At 42.5% G+C, this 18,637-nt stretch overlaps 1 protein-coding gene across 2 annotated transcripts; it reads left to right on the forward strand.

Annotated features, from left to right (window-relative positions):
* Positions 1–840: 840 nt before the first annotated feature.
* Positions 841–17,014, forward strand: RPP30 (ribonuclease P/MRP subunit p30). Of its 2 annotated transcripts, XM_005520610.3 has the most exons (11): positions 841–970; positions 1,928–1,983; positions 2,301–2,357; positions 3,065–3,139; positions 3,607–3,678; positions 7,721–7,810; positions 9,912–10,028; positions 13,515–13,544; positions 13,969–14,006; positions 15,130–15,209; positions 16,579–17,014. In XM_005520610.3, exons 1-11 carry the CDS (start codon positions 889–891, stop codon positions 16,686–16,688), a joined length of 807 nt encoding a protein of 268 aa, XP_005520667.1. In that variant the 5' UTR covers positions 841–888; the 3' UTR covers positions 16,689–17,014. The 2 variants fall into 2 exon arrangements, with proteins under 2 accessions (XP_005520667.1, XP_014105900.1); XM_014250425.2 differs by lacking the exons at positions 13,969–14,006; positions 15,130–15,209; positions 16,579–17,014 and adding an exon at positions 14,549–15,121.
* Positions 17,015–18,637: the final 1,623 nt, after the last annotated feature.

Raw genomic sequence — 18,637 nt, forward strand, 5'->3', positions numbered from 1 at the left:
GCATCAGAGTCAGACCCTGTAAGGAGGGATGTTAAGGGTTTGGCAGAAGCCTTGGCCTTGATTAGAAGCATTTTTGCGTTATTAAGAATTCACGGCTCCAGATACTCCACAGACTTCCCCTGGTGAGCATTCAGCTCAATTTGAAGATAGAAAAAGCAAAGAACCCTCTCTCTGCTCTGGCCATCTCAAGTTGGACAGGAATTGCAGACCTGCTATCTTCAGCAGCTGCTCTAAGTCACAAAAAACCTCTCACTGAGAATTTCCATTTCTATTTTACATATTCTGTGCTATTTATCAGTGGTAGAACAATATCTGTACTTTTTGTGGCAGTGCTACACAGTGAACTTGTACCTGGTTTTTGGTCTATGACAATCGTCAGTCCTTTTCCGTGTCAAGGGATAACTTTGACGTGGCAGCTCGGAGCTTTGTAGGAAAGAGAGCAACCGTAAAACTTTAAATAGAAGAGATTGGTTTTGACTGTTACTGGCAACGTTCAGATGGAGCCGAAGCAGTTCAACAGGGAATAAACACGCCATCAGAGCAGGGCTACCGCTCCACCTGGTGGGCACCCGGCGGCTCAGAGGGGCGCGGCGAGCCTCGCCCGGCAGGCCCGGGGAATGTCCCTCAGAGCCCGGGGTGCGTGGCTGAGAATGAACCACGGAGGATCTCCTTCAGGGTCCCCGCCTGAGACCCGAGCGATCGCCCCACAGTCTCTCCCGGACCACAGCAGCCCCGTGGCGAGACACCCGCCTTGTGGAGGGTGCTGCGGCTGGTGCCGGCCCCTCACGGGCGGGACTACATGGCCCAGGCTGCCGCGGGCGAGAGGGGCGGTGCCGCCGCCGCGCGCGCTGCCGTGCCCGGGCTCGGCCGGCCCGCCGCGGCCTCAGCATGGCCGGCTTCGCCGACCTGAACCTGCCGCAAGGGCTGGACAAGAAGTCCCTGCAGAGCCTGCTGGAGGCCGCGGCTCACCGTGAGTCCCGCGAGCGGGGAGGTCTCGGTGGGGCCGGCCCGGAGCTCGGTGGGGCTGAGCTGGGGAGAGCGGACTGCCCCGGCCAGGAGAGCAGCGGAACGCAAGCGGCGGCTCCCCTGGCTCGGGAGGCACAGCCGGGGCCTGCGGGCTGGGGTGGGCCCAGCGGGACTCCAGGGGATGAGCCTTCCCTTCCCTCCGGGCAGGCCGACCCTCGCCACCCGGCCCGGCGCATTTCCCCCTCAGCCCGCAGCTTTTTGCGAGCCAGGTGCCCAGGGCTGAGCTGCCCAGCACTGGGTCGCAGGGGAAGCTCCTGATGCGCCTTGCAGCTCTGTCTCTGCTTGCTCATCGCAGCGTAATAGTTGGTTTTCTCCCAACTTGGACGAGTTTTTCCGCCTGCAGTTTCGTACGGCCCGGATCTTTTCCTGCAGGGCTGTTGTACAGCCACGTGCTGCCTGTCCAGTGTTCGGGGCGGGTGGTTTAAATACCCCTGGCAAGTGTATCATCTTCCTCAGAGCCCTTTGAAGGATACTTCTCCTCCGTTTAGTCGGCATCGTTTTGAATTGCTCGCTTTGTCTTTTCCCACAGCTGTGTCTCTACCAGCTGCGCGTTGTCTGCAGTTTAATAACTGTCCTGAATATACTTAGCAGTTTTCCATAAAGTCATAAACAGGGCCAGACCCTTGGGGACACTAAGCCCAAGTATTCGTGTTCATACAGCTCTGCCATTGAGTAAGAGTTGTCAGGCGTGGGCTGTGTTAAAAGCCGAACAGATTTTTTTTTTTTTGTCTATTTTAAAGCACTTTTTGGGTGAACTAGTCTTTTAAAAAAATACTGTGCAGTCTAGACATGCATGTGATTATTAACTGTAACACATTTAATGAGTATTTTACAGTTTTCTCATTGGATTTGTTTCCTTTTTGTTTACTGGACAAAATATTCTTAACTGTGTGTTTTTCAGTGGGATATTCTGCAGTTGCACTTAATCATGTCATCGACTTTAAAGAAAAGAAACAGGTAATTTTTGGGGGGATTATTTGTTCTTGCTGTGTTTTCTTTAGTAAACCTGCTGCTTTATTGCATGTTTCTGGATAGCTTTAGCTGCAGAATGCACATCTAGACACAAATACAAATCTCTCTATTTGTAACAAAACTCCCATTTTATGTTTCAGTAGAACTGCCCTGGGATTAATTTTTAATATGGTTTCTGTACTGTCCCACAAAAATAGTTTTCTTAGCATGGTAAATTTATTTTCAAGATTGGAACACACTTTTGTTTACATGTAAACCTACCCTGTGACATTTTTAATAACTTTGTTCTGGTCTCTTTCAAGGAAATCATCAAGCCAGTATCCCCTTCAGAGTTGTTTCCATCTTTACCTATTGTACAAGTATGTCTAGTTACATTCTATATATATATATATATTGTTATTCTGAGTTACCTTTTTTAACCTTTGTGTGTTTGGATATGTGATTTTGTGTATGAGGTGTTAATCAAAAAAGAGAAATTTGTGTATTATTTCATGGTTAAAACACAAAGCATTGGAAAAATTGTACACTCTCATCAGGGTAGGGTCCATTCATTATTTTAGAAATTATTTTAAAAATTGCTTTGTGTGAATTCTGAATCTGCTTGTAGTAGAATAATTACAGTACAATTCTTGAAACTGAAGTTGTTAAAATAACTTTGTGGTTTTGATGGAACAAAATTTGGATATGAAGAAGTACAAGACTGTGTTTCGGGTCACTGACATTGATTAATTCAAGAACTGCTTTTCCTTGCAGTTGTGGCCTGCCTGAGGAATCATAGCAGTAATAAAACATACTCAATTTTTCTGCATGATTCTTTTTCTTAATTTTTTTTCCCTTTCTATTCATCCTCCCCCAGAGAAACACAGTAAGTCATTCTATGTAAGGACAAGTATAATATCAAAGAGATAATGTAAATTAGGGAAGTGTAACTACAGACTTAGAAAATCAGTATAGCGAGACTATAAGAATGACACCATTTTCTTTTTATATCAGACTAGGGTGGAAATTACCACAAATTTTTGCTTCGGGTTTTTAGATTTTTTTTATATTATTCCTTTTTCTGTAGGGGACATCTAAAAAAATTAAAGTCTTGACCCGGTTAACACTTGTTGTTTCTGATCCTTCCCACTGTAATCTCTTGGTAAGTATACTCAGCAATCAATTTTGCAACTTCTATTTCCTTTTCTCAATGAATGAATGAAACTTTGGAAGTTCTATGGCCACAACATCCTGGAATTTATAGGGTACTCAGCAGGGATTTCTGAGATTGCATCTTTAATAAATAATGTGATCATGAGGAGATGCAGACTTACAAGATTGGATATGGCTTCTGTTGATCATTTTTCAGTATGGAGCAAGCCTCGTGTCTGGTTATGTTTTTATGCTACAAGATCAAAGCAAAAAGTATAAGTGTCTTAGTAAATGGGTGGGACAAGCCTCAAACTGAGAATGAATGACTTTACTCTAGAAACCTGCTGTGTTACTGGCTTTGTTTTAGTACTTGACAGGGACAAAGGATGTTTCTTCTCATTGTTTTGGTTGTAACCATTGTGCATAGCTTTGACATATGCCATAATTCAAGGTAGTAATTGTTTGCTCCTTTTATAGAGATCGACATCTGCAAATATAAGGTTATATGACATCATAGCAGTATTTCCAAAAACTGAGAAACTGTTCCATGTAAGTACAATCATCTCATCAGTAATGTTTATTCAGTAACCTTTAGGGCCTAATACTAATTTAATTACATGCTTTGTTTTGATTTTATTTCCCATTTTATAAAGACCTCATGGAATTAATCAAACATTATAGGCTGCCTGGTCAGTTGATAGGCTGAGGGGTTTGAGAGGATTTGAAGGAGCCTGCAAGACCCTGAGGTGACAGGTTAAAGTCTGAAACATCTACCTCATCCACCTGATGAATGAACTTCTACACACCTGCACTGTGGTTCCCTTTGTGTGCCTTGTACTCTAGTGAGGAGAAAAACATCCTTTTTTCCCCCCAATATATGTGCACTTTTCATGTAGAAAACTTCTGTTTTCAGCCTTAACTTCTCAAACTCTTGACAACTTCCCTAAAATGCACTTGTGATCTTCTGTTAGAATTATTCCTGGTCTCTAAAATGCTAGGGAGGATAAGTAAGAAGCTGTGGAAGAACATGAACTTTAAAGAATTTTTCAAGCATTAATTATAAGAGTTACAGCTAAATGAAACCAATTTCTGAATTTCATTTCCCTTGCAAGATTTTAGGACTCTTGGGGTTGTGACAGAGGCAAATGGTTTAAAATATTTTTTGAGGGCCACTCTCCACCTTTCTTTTGATCTCTGGCAATAGTATTAAATCTCACATCTCAGTTTATCATGTGTTAAAACTAGCATCTGAAACTAGGTAATCAGCAGGGGTGTGCTGTGAGGGTTTTTTGGGAAAAGGGTATTCTCTCACTTAAGTGTTATTATTGTTTATTTTCAGCCATATCATGACTCCTGCTGCAGTTGGACATCCAGCTGTGGCAGCGTTTAAACTGGCATAAGCAGACACTCGTTTCTGCAGGTCCCTGTCTTTGCTGCTGAAGCTGCTTGCTTGATTAGCTGCATGGCAGTTTGCTTTGAGGAGCCTGCTTTTGGCTGAGCAGTAACCGCAGTTTTTGCCAAGTTATTTTTCAGGCAGATCCACTTTCCCAGTGTGATTCAGCTCCCAGCCATGCAGAGTTGTGCTAGGGCAGAGCGAGTGGCTGTGCTCTGGCAGGCTGGTGCAGACAGTGCCTGGTTAAGCTGACACTGGCAGGTGATGGACAGGGTGTGAGGAAAGAAGCAGGATTGTTGGTGAGATTATCTTCATTGCTTCCATGCTGGTAGCACTTTGTGCTGGGGATGGAACCCAAGCATGTTTCTTGCAAACTGCATGAGGTGAAAGACTTCATCCTTCCATTTTTACATTTAGGGCAGGTTTGTATGGTTGTCTTTTGTTTAAAGATTTTAGAGTGTCTCACTTTGTGGAGAGCTGGTTCAGTTTCACAGAGGTATCACACAGGGAGTGTGGTGAAAGGGACATTACACAGGGGGTTTCAGCACATTCAGTTTAGCTCTTACAACTCATAGATATTTCAATATTAAGAATAAAGCTTTTAAGAGTGGGTCTTGCATGACAAATTAACTTCCTATTGGCTTTTGGTAATTCAACATTACCTCTAGAGCATCATCTTTCTCACCAGCAATTTGGCACTTGTATTTTCTCCATAGAACAAGATTTTTCATGTTTTTGTGAAAAAAATTACACCAATTTTAGCATGGCCCAAAACTAGTCTGTGCCCCTTTGTCAGAAGCCAGAGAAGCTCTTTTGTGAGTGAGTGTGGCAATGATATGTACTGAAAGATGTGCTCAACACTCAAATTCTTCAAATAATTTATATCCTTAAGGAGATGAGGAAGTCTTGTTTGCCAATTGTAGAACAGGCTCCTTGTTTAAGTCTCCCAAAAAGATTGTTTAGGCCTGCAACAGGAATGCCCACTCCATGCAGGTAATGGGGTCTGTACTTGCCACTTTTCAAAAATTTTGTTTTCTGAGATTTTTGACTGCTTTAATAATATTAGTTAGCTCTATCTGCTGTTCGTAAGCACTTAGCACATCACCAGTATCTAAAAAACTTACATATGTAAGTCTGAAGGTGTAATGCAAAGTCAAATTTCAATGTTTGTTCCTAAAACGTTTGCCAAAGCTTGCTTCAGAGCATCCAGACAGTGGCAGATGTATTTATTAATGGCTGGCTGGAGTTTCCCAGCAGATGGGGCTCTTGCCCACAGTGCTGCCAGACAGCTGCTGGGCTGTGCAACTTGCTGCTTGTCATTTTCTGGATGATGTTGTTGCACTTCAGATTTTTTCAGCAGGAAGGGTAACCTTAACTTGCCTGCATATCTTGTCTGACTTGTCTGGGAGCCAAAGCTAGGCTGAGCATTGGAGTTCTTGAAGAAATCTGCTCTCCAGTTTTCCATACAGTGCAGGAGTTCCTCATGGGGAAATATGACTTTGTTTTGTTTGCTTTTCCCTTGGTGGTATTTTATGAAATACTCATGTCACTGGAATCCTGTAGATATCCCAGCTTTTGAGTCACCCCTTCTCCCACTGTGCTTTATTTGCAAAATGGTAGAGTATTCCAGTGTTTCTGGAGCTGATTAGGAAGGCTTGATTTCTCATCACATAGGGCAAATTTCATGATGTCTGTTCTTGCTTTCCTTAATTTTTAGCATTATATCTTCCTGAATTTATTATGACCTCACTGACATATTTTCTAGGGCATGATTTGGAGCTATTTGTTCTGTGCATGTTCCCATAAATCACCTCTGTGTAGTAGTTTGTACCTCATGTAGGAAAATGAGGGAAATTGACTGTAGTAGGGCTGAACTTCCTCATGTAAGTCTAATTCTATGCCATGAATTCCACAGGCAGCCCATGTCCTGCCTAATGGAGGATAAAGGTAGGGCATGAAGGAAAAGTTTAGTCTGAATGTCCTGGCAGAGACATTTCAACTTCAAAATCTTTGTGGTTTGCCTGCACATGTACCATGGTGGTCTTGTCTAGGATAGAGTTGCTATCAACAGCTAAGAAGCATTCCTAAAGCTGGGCCTCTGCTCTCATCTCCATCCAAATTCCATGTGAACAAACTGGTAGAAGACCAGTTTGCCAAGCAGTAGTGTGCCTTGTGTTAGAGCAGCCCTTACCCCTGGGGCTTCTCACAGCCCCCACTGCTTTTGTGCTGGTGGGAGGAGGGATGAATGGTCGGCACCTGGCCCAGGTGTATTTACAGCAGCTGCTGGCAGGTTTCTGAGTGCAGAGAGTTCCCCTACACACAGAAAATTTCTTTCCAACTTCTTCAGCCTGTCTTACCTTCCTTGTTACAGCACTACTTACAGACATTAGTCTGGCCCTGTGTAATCATCCTTGCGGAGTAGGCATATATAATTCCTACCTTGGGTGCATGAGATTAATGTACATCAAGGACTCCCTTTTAGGTGCACTTAATTTTCTCTGTATCTCAGTGTGAGGACCCTCTGCCCCTTGTTCATCCCCTTCATCTCTTAATACAACCTGTAAATTGTGGTGTGAATTCAAAGCTGAGCTCTTAAACTGTAGCGTTGAGTGCTGTCTCCAGACTGCCAGAGGTGTGGCTGTCAGGAGGAGCTGCATGTTCTCCACCAGCCAGGAAAAGGGAGGCTCTGAGGATTGGTTTGCAGTATTGGGTGTGTAGCACCACCAGTCACAGTCACATTCTGCTTTTTTTTCATTCTTTTCTCTATTGCTTCTGGTAAAAGTAATTAATCCTGAAAACAGGTGCTGTGCTGGAAGCAGAGCATGATGGGACATGAGGCAGTTCCTGGGCTCTTCCCTTCGTAAAATGGGGTTGGCCTTTATAACCTGAGTTCTTTTGTCAAAAGCCAGCATTGCTTCTGCCTGTCCTCTGTCAGATGAAAACAAAGAAGTATTGGGGCTGACCATTATTTTATTGGAAAATTAGTTCTGTAAGAAAGGGAAGAGTTGGGTTTTAAGTCTCAAATGCTGCTGTTCTATTGGCATACTTGCAAGGCCTAGTACCTCTTAATTTTAAAACTGAGCTCACTTTGGAAAGACGTTTTTTGCATTAAGAAATGAAGGAGAATATTAGTGGACTTTGAGTTGGTTATGCATTTTTTGGCACATCTAATAAAGTGTTCCTATTTCTTTGCTGTAGATTGCTTGCACGACACTAGATGTGGATCTGGTCTGCATAAATGTAACAGAAAAGCTGCCATTCTACTTCCGAAGGCCCCCTGTGAATATGGTAAATTTACATCTAAATTGTTTTCTTGCTGTTAGACTGACATTAAATACAGAATTTGAGTCAAATTCCCTACTGCTTTCCTCCCACCATTCCTATCCAAGTGGTTCTTTTATTTTCTTGCATAGTGTATAGTGTTGTTTCAAATGTCCTTCACTTCAGGGCCTCCACTGCAGCATTTAATACACAGTGATGTATGTTGTTTCTTTTTCTCCTCTGTCCCCCACTTAAGAAGGCAGAAGTGGTGTTCCCAAGGAGTGGAAACAGAGCCTTAAGGCCACTGTGCTGCTAAGCAGGGAGATAAGGTGTGATTGCTGACTAAGCTGCTTCCCAAACCAGGAATGGTACAGCTCTGTCAAAATGGATAAATAGCCCTTTGATTTAAAAGACAGGAAATGTGAATGGCAGTGTTCATTTGGGAGAAGGATGTTGTGCTGGTTACTTGAAGGACAACTGTATTGAATCTGTACTTGGACAGAAGAATGTCTTGGTAAATGAAGCAAATGTAGCATTGCTAAATATGTGCTGTGGGACCCAAAATGGCTATCAGTGTGGATCAAATATAGTTCTGCCTGCTGTTGGTAGTTTGCCAGAAAACTTAATCTGAACACTTTCTTAAGGGAACTGGTTTTCTCCTCTGAATATATGTAAAAGTTTGTTCCATGTGGGCACTCTTAGCTGATGTAGAACTTAGTACTCAAAAATTTGAATTTAGAATTGGCTAGTAATCCTACTTCCTTTTCTTAGAAAGTTTGACCTAGACTAAAAATTCAAAGTTATCTAGAATTAATTCTGAGATGGAATAAAAATAATACATTGGTGTTTATGATAAACCGAGTATTTCAACATTCCACGTGGAATAACAATTTTGTATGAAACACTGTAAGAAAGTACCCTAGCTGTCTAAAACTCCAGCAGCTGGCCCAAGTAACGAGCTGTGTGGCTCTTAGAGCTCTGTGTTGGGAGACATTTTCCTTCCAAGCTACTTCTCATCTTCACGCTCCCAGCTTCAAGACAGTCTGTCTGTTGGACTGGTCTGTGCGTCCTGGGGCAGTCAGCTTTGGTTGTTAAGATGCCAGACAGGCTGGCAGGCAGCTGAAGTGGTAGGGATGAGGTTAAAAATCACCTTGACTGGAAATGGGTGTATTGCCATTACCTGTTTGGTTTTGATAAATGCAGGCTTCTCTTGTTTGCAGCTATCAGGCCAGTTCTGTGTAAAACATTTGATGCATATATATAGCTTCTGTTGTGCTTGCATGCAGAGGTCATGCATGAGTGAGAGCTGGATTAATTCCAGCTGTATTCAGTTACTGGATTCTCGTACAGTCTCACCATTACAGCATATTTTAATAATATTTGTGTAAATGTAGAGTATCATTTCAGGCAAATGTAGGATTGCCACAGAACAAAGAGCTCCTGGCTTTACATTGTGTCTTTATCACTAGCACATGTGCAAGTTGCTTAACCTTTCTGTGTTTGCCAAAACAGGAATACTAGGCTTTTGGTGAGGCACTTTGACAGATAGCAAGGGATGTCAAAGCAGCTGAAAATATACTCAGTATTACTATTTGAAACCTCTTCTGTGACTCATTGTTATTTAACATTTTCACAAACCCCAGAGTGTGCTGTGAGACAGGAGAAGGAGGGTCTTCTTTGCTGCTTTTGTGCATGGAGGAATTCTTCATCTGCAATACATGGGTACTGGGGGAAGTGGTGATCTTTCTTACAGCAGGGTGTGGGTCTAGAGGAGTAGGGTCCTCAAAGTTTCAGGACAGCAGATAACCAGCAGTGGTTCTCTGTGTCCTCGACTCTGTTATCTTGTGTATATATCAGTGATAGCCAATCACAACAAATAAGTGGTTGCTATTTGTTAAACCTCATTTATCTGTCGTCCAAGATTTATGCGCATGTACCTGGTGTACAGTGAGGCCTTCCCCCACTCTCCTTTCTTGCTATGCTGTGCTCTTACTGGAACAATTCTGCCTTAATTTTTTCATATGTGACACAGTTAAACTGAGAATAAGCTGCAGCAATAATAGACAGCAGTTGTTAGATTGTTAGGCTTCTCTCCTTTTGATTTTTGATCATTCTCTTTCATGTGAAGGCAATAGATCGAGGCATTTACTTTGAACTTCTTTACACGCCTGCCATCAAAGACTCTACAATGAGAAGATACACGATTTCAAATGCCATCAGCCTGATGCAGATCTGCAAAGGAAAGGTAAGCTCTCAAAGTGAAAATAAGGTAATTAAATCAGTTCAAATTCTTTCTGGAGTTGTACAGTCTGAGCCATTTTAAATGAGTTTGATGTTGGGACATCTGAAGCAGTGACTAGATCTTGGCCTACTAATACAAGGACACAGTCATTCTAGCTCCAGATACTTCCAGTCATGCACCACTGCATGCTTTCTTCTTAAGCTGTCAAGCTGTTAGATTCTTTTCCCAAAACAACCCATGTGTTGTTATGGTATGCAGTTCCCAAAACAAAGGTGGGAGGGGATGGAAGGAGATTAAAGGGCCAGACATCTAAGGTTTGCACCAAACTGAAATTCATGTATGTCTTTAAAATCCTCCATTTCATATTTCTCATTGGCCAAAAACTCATTTGACTGTCTACTTTGAACGTGGGGACTAGAAAACAAGAAGAAGAAAAGTAGAAACCATGTTTTGTTAGAAGGTTAGTAAATTCTGTGTCCAAAATAGACCCAACAGCTAGCTGGCTCTCAGCCAAGGCTTTGCTGCAGTCAGATGAACTGCATTCTTCCATGTTACTGAAACCCAAGGAAAAAGTAACTTAGAGATGCCTGTAACCCATTGCTTTCATAACTTACCTCCTCTCAGGCTACCAGGTTAAGCTGTCTGTTATACTGTGTCCTCTCAGGGCAGACTTTTTAATAGGGGCTCATATCAATACATATCAAAGTTAACAGAAATTGTAGCTCCCCCTTCTCTATTGTAAATGGCATCTGCCACATATAGCTAATCCAGAGAATCTGCATTTGGCATCTGAATGGTGACTGGATTTGGAAAATCTGAAGTGGGATGTAGAGCTTGGAAGGTAAATTAAAAGTAGATCCATCATTACCTCAGTTCTCCTCAAGCATGGCAGCTTTTACAGAACAGCAGGATGGGTCAAGCAGATTTGTTTCCTTGGTGCCACAGAAGAAGTATTTGCACAGCCTCGCCTGAGAGGCCCAGCTCTGGCAGTTAATGACATGAAGTACTGACTTGGACGTGACTTCTATGCACACCAGACCCCTTTCCTTTGGAATTCCCTTTTTAATGTTGCTTTTCTTTCCTCTGTGCAGTTCAGGATGTGCTTCTCACATGGTTGTTGATGAACTGGAGAGCACCAGTTGAGTTGATGTCATGGACAGGGCAAGTGAGATGTTCAGGTGCTCAGTCTGTGCATGGTGCCTTTTCTTTCTGCATCTGTCAGTCTAGTGTTTTGTCTGTGCCTGGAAGGTAAATCAGCTGGAGCTGCACAGGACAAGTAGTTGTTGGGCGCTGGAAGAGGACTGCTAGCTTGCTTTCATTCTTTGCCTCCAGACTCATTTGTGGACCAGCAGAGATGGTTATTAGTCCTTACTGAGAGTTTGCCTCTGTCAGTGAGGTAAAGGCCCTTGTTTAAGTGAGACATGGGATGGCTGGTCCATAGGCTGCTTCCAATGGCACCTGGCACACAGCTCTCACGTTCTGTAACAGGTAGTTGCTGAACCTGTAGTAGCTTTTGGATCCTTTTATTCCTCCTCTATTATAGCAGGACAGAAAAACCTTCAGAAATTTACTTGTGTTCTCAGAGCTGGCATTGAGTGGTGTCTTGAAAACATTAAAATATGCAGGCAATGAAGGAGAAACTCCCCTGCCTTGCCAGACAGAAGGTGTGCATAGCCACAGTCCCTCACCTCCCGTGTTTTGGTAACTGAGTTGGAGGCTGCCTGGAGCAGTGTACTGAACAGCTGCTGTCTGCTCTGCCTGGGGAGATGGTGTTTTGCCTTTTAGTTTTCCATTTAGTTCTAGCGTTGGATTTGCCTTTGCCTGCCTCTCCTTCACCTGCCAGCAGTGCTTTTCTTGTCTGCTCTTGTCTCCTTCCTCCATCTTACCCATCCCATAATGAAAGCCAGTTGCCTTTGAACCAGGCAGAGCATCTCTCCACTGCACAGCAGTGCTGGTTTGAGATGTCTCATACTGCTGCTCTGGGAGCTTCTCTGAGCCTGGGTGACAGATATTAGTTGGTACAGTTTGGAGCAGGAGACAAATTTTCCCAGCAAACTCTTGCAGTCAGCACCACTCGGGCTCAAAAGCACCTTTGGGATCCATAGTGTTGTCATTTTAAAGGTGAATGCTTCAGAAAAAAAAAAAATGTCCTAGGCTCCATCAGGATGTATGCTATTAAGTCACTTTGATGTATGTATTGCTTCTGCTTCTGGCTTTCCTTATAGTGATGCAGAGTCATCTGTCCCATCCTCTCCTCCTCAGCACACAAGGAAATCTTGGGCACAGTGTGAACATGCAGTCATTTTAACGTAGGTCTTTCTGCTGTTGAGTTCCAGCTGCACACAGGGCATTTTCTTCCAGTGCCTGCCCAGGTCTTTATGCTGGGGAAGTGGCAGTGTGGGGAAGGGATCTAAAGCCCCACTTTGAAACCAGAGATTGCATGATGTCCTGGTAGTGCTGACGTCAGAGAGGGAAAATCTGTCTCTGCCTCAGCACAATTATAATTCTTGCCCACTCAAGCAGGAATTCCCAAAGCCTTTTATTCAGTATAATAAAAGGTACAAGGAGATTTTGCTGCTGCAGTTATCACCTGAGCTAAACAGGATCCCCCTTGGTGAGCATCCTTGGAGCTTAGCATTGCAGAAGAGCTCTGGCAGCTGAGCTGTGGGATCTGCCAGCCTGTGTAGTCACATACCTGTTCTGCAGAAATCTTTTGGGAGAGGAGGGAGAAGGATTTCTCTGCCTGGTGATTTTCATAGGGGTGCTAATGTTGAGGAAAATGAATATGTGGCACAAGGTGGCAGCCACTGCCTTAGTGTAGACACATTTCCTGAACCAGTGTGAGTGTGTCAAGGCTAGCATGAATGCTTAGCATTGAGCTGTAGTGCAACAGTATAGGCTGAAAATTTGGGAGCACCAAACTGTCTCAAGGCACTATCTGTAAGCTGTTTCTGGGGGATCCTGGACTCCTAAATTCATTTCTGTTACAGCTCAGGGTGAGTTGTTGTTTGTGTAAGGCCTTTTTCAGCTGGTGTAAATAAAGGGGACACTTTAACACAGTGCCTGCAGCTCTGTATTTCTTCTTTACCCTTAAGGGCACTTTGCAGTCCACCATGAGAGATACAGGCTGATAGGTGATTGCTTAAGGCCATCACTCTGGACACTTATACTGCTTAGCCTATCCCTCTAAAATGTGATGTACTTTTTCATCTTCTGTCTGGCTGTGAGAGGTTTGTAATTGCAAGGGAGGGCTTGTGCCTATGCCCCTGTCTGTGTAGGTGACAGGGCAATGACTAAGTTTATCATGTCCCAAATTAAGATTCCCACCCTGATAGAGTTCACTTCATCTGAGGGCATCAGATACCCTGATGTTTAATTGGGCTCTTAGCTGAACTTAGCTAATGCTCATAAAGTTTTTGTGTCTTGCTGATTTTTTTCATTTCTTGGTGCTGTCTGACAGATGAATGTTCGTTCTCCTTTGTTTTCCAGAATATAGTTATATCTAGTGCAGCTGAAAGGGTAAGTCCCAGATTTTTTGTTTTTAAGTCAGAACGATCTGAAGATTTATTTGTGGCAGAAAATACAGCTTGAATTACACATTAAGCATATAAAAATTGTAAATTTAAATATGGTTGCCATTACCAAATAATTGTATTGTGGGTTTTGGGATTATTTTTCTTTTTTCAGTTGGTTGTTTTGTTTTTTTGTTGTTTTTGGGGTGGTTTTTTTGCTGCTGCTGTGGTATTTTCCATGACAGCTTTCTCCCAGATGGAGACTCTTGTTTGCCAGAATAGTGGTATTTGCTTGATTTCTTACTATCTTCAGTAGCTTGCTATTATGTAGCATTTAATCTTGCCTATCTGATAGCCTTGTCCTGGCTGCTCACACTGTCAGCCTGACAGCAAAGGCATTCACATATCCAAACTTCTTTGTTTTGTTTTAGCCTCTAGAGCTCCGAGGTCCTTATGATGTGGCTAATCTGTATCCTTTCCCAAAGTCAAAGGCAGCAGTTAGTAGTAAGATTGTAAAGTTTAAAGTGGTTTTGAAATTTTTTTCATCCTTTGAAGTCCTTGAACTTTATACAGTGGTACTTGTTGGTGACCTATTCAATAAATTAGGACTCTGAGTATGTGTGGAAGATCAACAGATATTGGTCATGGGGTGGCATGAGAAGTCACTCTAACTAATAGTGTTTGTGTTCAGCTACAGGAATGTTTTGTTGTGATGTGCATTAATGTTGTGTGGGTGTAAATGGAGAAGTTAATAAAACCCATAAAAATCTATGGACACTATGAACCAAGAAATTATTACTTAGTATCTCCAAAGTGCCACATTTCTGGTAGAAGAAGCTATAAAATCGTATTTATGTAAAATTAAAAGTTCCTATCTGAGCAGTAAGTATTTTGGTTCTGAATTTTCCCACTTAGTTGTGTGGAATTTTCCCATTTAGTTACACATGTAATGTTAAACAAGTGGTTGTGTCCTAGAAACAAAGGAGAGTCTCTTTTCTTCCCTTCTTTTAGGAGTTCAGATGCATTTTTATTACTCTCTCCACCCCAGAAGCACATATCTGGCCTGTCCCTGGAAGGAAAAGAGCATGCTCTGTGTCATGAGAAACATGTGGGAGGCTGTGTGGCCTGGAAGGATTTTATGTGCAACGTTTTCTTCCCTCTTAAAATGAGTGGTCAGGCTCAACCCAAATTAACATAACTAATGTGGTGTCATCCCTGCTAAAAGTGACTGGAAACTTCAGCAAAATGCTTTTGTATCAGACAGTGCCCTGTCCCCAAAACTGAAATTTCCCATGGGGTAATTTTTTCGCTTGATTATGCATATCTAAAATGTTCCCACATTGACAGACTTCTGTTTTCAAAAGTACAGCTTCTTGTCTGGAAAGAAGCAACGTTGCTGCTGGGGAACTGCAGTCAGGAGAGTTGGGTGCCTCATTTCTCTGCTTCTGGATAACCTTATGCAAAATGTCACTTTGAGTTACAGCTTCGCTAATTCCCAGTTATTTGTAGAGTAAGCAAGTCTATCCTGCAGAGAGCCTTCCCTGTTCTGTTTGTTGCTTTCTGTGTGTTTTGATCCTGAGCAGCAGTGACAGAGGTTTGCTGTTTGGCCTCCCAGAAGGCGAAGCAAAGGCAGCTGTGTCCACCAACTGCAGGGCCACCATGCTGCATGGAGGTGAGCATTTGTAAGCTCCTCTAAGTAACATGTACATTTGTTAAACTAAGTTCTTGTTGATGCATATTCTACAAAAGGTCTGACCCCTTACAGAGCAAGTCAGATCAGGGTTTTAGTTTCTTTGTCCGATGAATGAAGAGGAGTTTGTGTGGCAAGGCTGTTTTATGGCCTTGTTGCCATATTGGCAGATCAGTGGCTGAACTGATGGTGCTTTCTGTGCCGGAGAACTCACTCAACCAGATTAATGAGTCATAAATGGTTGAATCAAAATAGAGATCTGCCTGCTGTGCTTCCTAGTGAAACTTTCCCATTTCAGAAAGGTTGGAATGCTGATCTTGGTGACACTGACAGAAACTAAGTGATTGAATTCCAAAAAATGGGTATGCATGTGTTTTGCATTTGCCTTTTTGCAGCATGGGTGCAGAAGCAACCTTAGTCATGTCCCTTTCTGATGCTGTAATATGTGGATTAATTCTGACTCACTCTTCAGTGTGGATCATTTCAAACTCATGGAAAAATCAACAGGTTCTCCTCCAGCCTCCTACTCATCTACATAGTAATATAGAGTTTGTCAAATTTATATGAGATTTCTCAAGCCTGTCATTTGTCTTATCTGTGGAATTAAATAGCAAGTGTCATCTCCCTTGTCCCAGAGAGGATACTAGCCCAGAATAAGTAAGTATGTTTCATCAAGGTTCTTGCAGAGCCTCTCTGCTAATAGAGTATGGGAATCTCTTCTAACTAAATTTTGCAGTAACTTTCCACCAGTAATTACAAAATTGGATTTGGTTTAATAGGTTACTTGACAAATGTGAGGATTTGGTAACATCACACACCAGAATTTCACGATAATGTTGAGACTTTGGTAAATAAAATTCTTGAATACCATAAAGTCACTTCCTTGGTATGTAGGGGATCCTCTGCCAGTACAGTTGTGTCCACATAGTCTAAGCATCCTGGGATATGTGAATGCATTTTTTAGTATTTTTTTAAGAACAGTATGTTTGGCTCTGAAATGCTTTTGACAGTGCTTCAAGAATGTGTCCTGTGATTGTTGAACTGACTAAATATGGTTTCCTATGGTTTTGTGTCTCTGCAGCTCCTCAGGCCCTGCAGACCTTGGTGTTCCTTGGTTTGCTATAATTCTACACCCACCATTGTATTTCCCCATGTAGTTTCTCCACTCTATAATGCAGTGAATCCTGAGCTCTTGCCCTTGCAGGTTGCTTCCCTGCTGTGTGTGCAGGCTAGCTGGCTGCTCAACATGTCCAGCAGTGGTTTGGGGCACAGACACCTGAACTGAATATGTCTTAAATGCATTTTACTTATTTGAGGTGCTGGTACTGCAGCTTCTGCTTGTGTATTCCAGAAACTCGAAAGAGTGCCTGTGGCGTGGTCTACACAGTGAAGAAGCCTCGCAAGGTTGAGGAGGAAGAAACAGCAGTGCCAGCATGCAAAAAAGCTAAGACTCAAGCTTGAGGACTGAACCAGTTGTCAACAGAAGCCTCTGTCTCTTCTTTACCCAGTGTTGAGTCTTCCTCCAACCTCCAGCTGATCTAATTTTTCCCTTACTACCTTGCTTAGCCTGCAGAAGAACTATTCTTCCAGCATTCAAGTGAGGAAAACTGTGACTGAGACTGCTGAACCATATTCACCACATCTGAAAGGTCACGCTGGGCTTCTGGCCAAGGTCAGGAAACTGACTTTTCACCCTGCCTTATGTCTCCTGGAGTTAATGCAAACTCAACATGGAAATTTTCACTTGTACTCTTGCATTCCTTTTTTATTAAAACCATGTCTAAGAACACATGCCTTCATAGTTTAGCTCTTCTGATTTCTCAAGTTTTAAACGCATCTCTGTACAACTGCAAGCCAGTAGATGAAGTTTACCTTCAAGTGGCCTATGAAGAAGAATAATAATACAGTAAAAAAAATAAATTGCTTCCTATTCAGTTTTATGATCATGAAGATCCCAGGATTTGTCAGTTACTCAGAGGTATCTTGGATTCGGGTTACAGCAGGAGTTACTGACCTGACTTGTCAGATACCTATCCCAAAGGCCATCTGTGTCCTCAGCTCTTAAATCCAAACAGATGTTAGATCCATTAGATGTTTGCCAGAGATGGGAAGGAAGAGCCTGAGGTTACACTGAGTGTGTGCTCAGCAGGGGATGTTGCAGTGTAGGAGCTGTCTCACCTAGGCCTGAGCAGCCTCCACCTCACATCATCTTTACTGCACCATTTCCTTCTTTACTTCCTGCTCTGGAATTACCTATGCACATGTTCATTTTGCTGCCTCTTGCTTTTCTGTTTTCCTTCATTTTAATTCCTCAGTAAACCAAATCTGGCTGCCAAAAAACCAATCAAACAGATATAATCAGCAGAGCATTTTTGGAGCTCTTCCTAATGTTGACTGAAGTTTTTCTTTTCATTAAATGAATATAAAACTCACATAAGCTACTGTAGTAAGATACTGTTGAGCCATTTTTACTGTGAGTATTCCGGTTCTCTGCCAGTGCCCAACAGCAAGTTGAAAAGTGGAAGTGGTAACATGTAAAATATACTGCAGAAATCCTGCAGTGGGTCATTTTTGAGCTCTTGGTGACTGGACTGAACAGTATAGATTAAGTTCTCGTAGATTTAACAGTTCTATATAACGCTGGTGTAAGTCACAACAGGTTTTGCTTCATTCAGCAATTACAAAATATATTTCCTGTATGTTATTAGTTGTTAAATTTGTGACTTGAGTCCATTTTATTACATGTATTGGGGAGTTTTTTATATATATGTTTTTTATATGTGTGTGTGTGTAAATATATATATATGCATTAAGTATTTATGGTATTACCTCTAAAATGATGCTCTAACCAGAGAAGAAGCAAACTGTGTTTGGTGCAGTTTTCTGAATGACATTAATCCTGCCTTGGACAGAGAATAACCTACCTTGAACATGACAGAAGATCTTTGGTAACTGACATATGGAAGGAGGCTTTGAATGCTTGAGATCCTTTTTGCTGCTTGTTTGACTTTAAAAAATTAAACTCTTCATCTTTGTCCTTTATTAGACACAGTGCTTTAGGAGCTGATTGAAAAGTTTCTTCTCCCCCAGTTTCCTGAAGCACATTGCTGTGGCCACCTGGGTGCCTGAATGCTGCTGCTCAGGTGATAAACAGACTGAGTGAGCCAGCACTGATCATTTCTGTTTCCTGCAAGGCTTGCTCCCAGTGTCCAGGTAATTGGGCAGAAACAAGCAGGGAAGCTGTGGCTTGCAGCAAAGGGCAGCAATTGAAGGTGTGCTGTAATTTCTAGAGAAGGATGTATGCACAAATTTGGCCTATGGTAATTAGGAATTTAACTGAATGCAGCACCTAAATACCCCTCTACTCTGCTCTCTCCCACCTGGAGTGCTGTGTCTGGGCAGCACAGGAA

This window comes from Pseudopodoces humilis, chromosome 9 (genome assembly GCF_049639895.1).
Source record: "Pseudopodoces humilis isolate 2021_Gansu_Grassland_sample_001 chromosome 9, ASM4963989v1, whole genome shotgun sequence".
NCBI lineage: Eukaryota > Metazoa > Chordata > Aves > Passeriformes > Paridae > Pseudopodoces > Pseudopodoces humilis.

What these genes read in the sequence shown, in the direction of transcription:
- RPP30 (XM_005520610.3), top strand. Translation starts at nt 889, where the DNA reads ATGGCCGGCTTCGCCGACCTGAACCTGCCGCAAGGGCTGGACAAGAAG. An exon ending in TGCAGATCTGCAAAGGAAAG is followed by an intron (nt 10,029 to 13,514) that starts GTAAGCTCTCAA and finishes TTTGTTTTCCAG; the next exon opens with AATATAGTTATATCTAGTGC. An exon ending in CCTTATGATGTGGCTAATCT is followed by an intron (nt 14,007 to 15,129) that starts GTATCCTTTCCC and finishes CAGCAGTGACAG; the next exon opens with AGGTTTGCTGTTTGGCCTCC.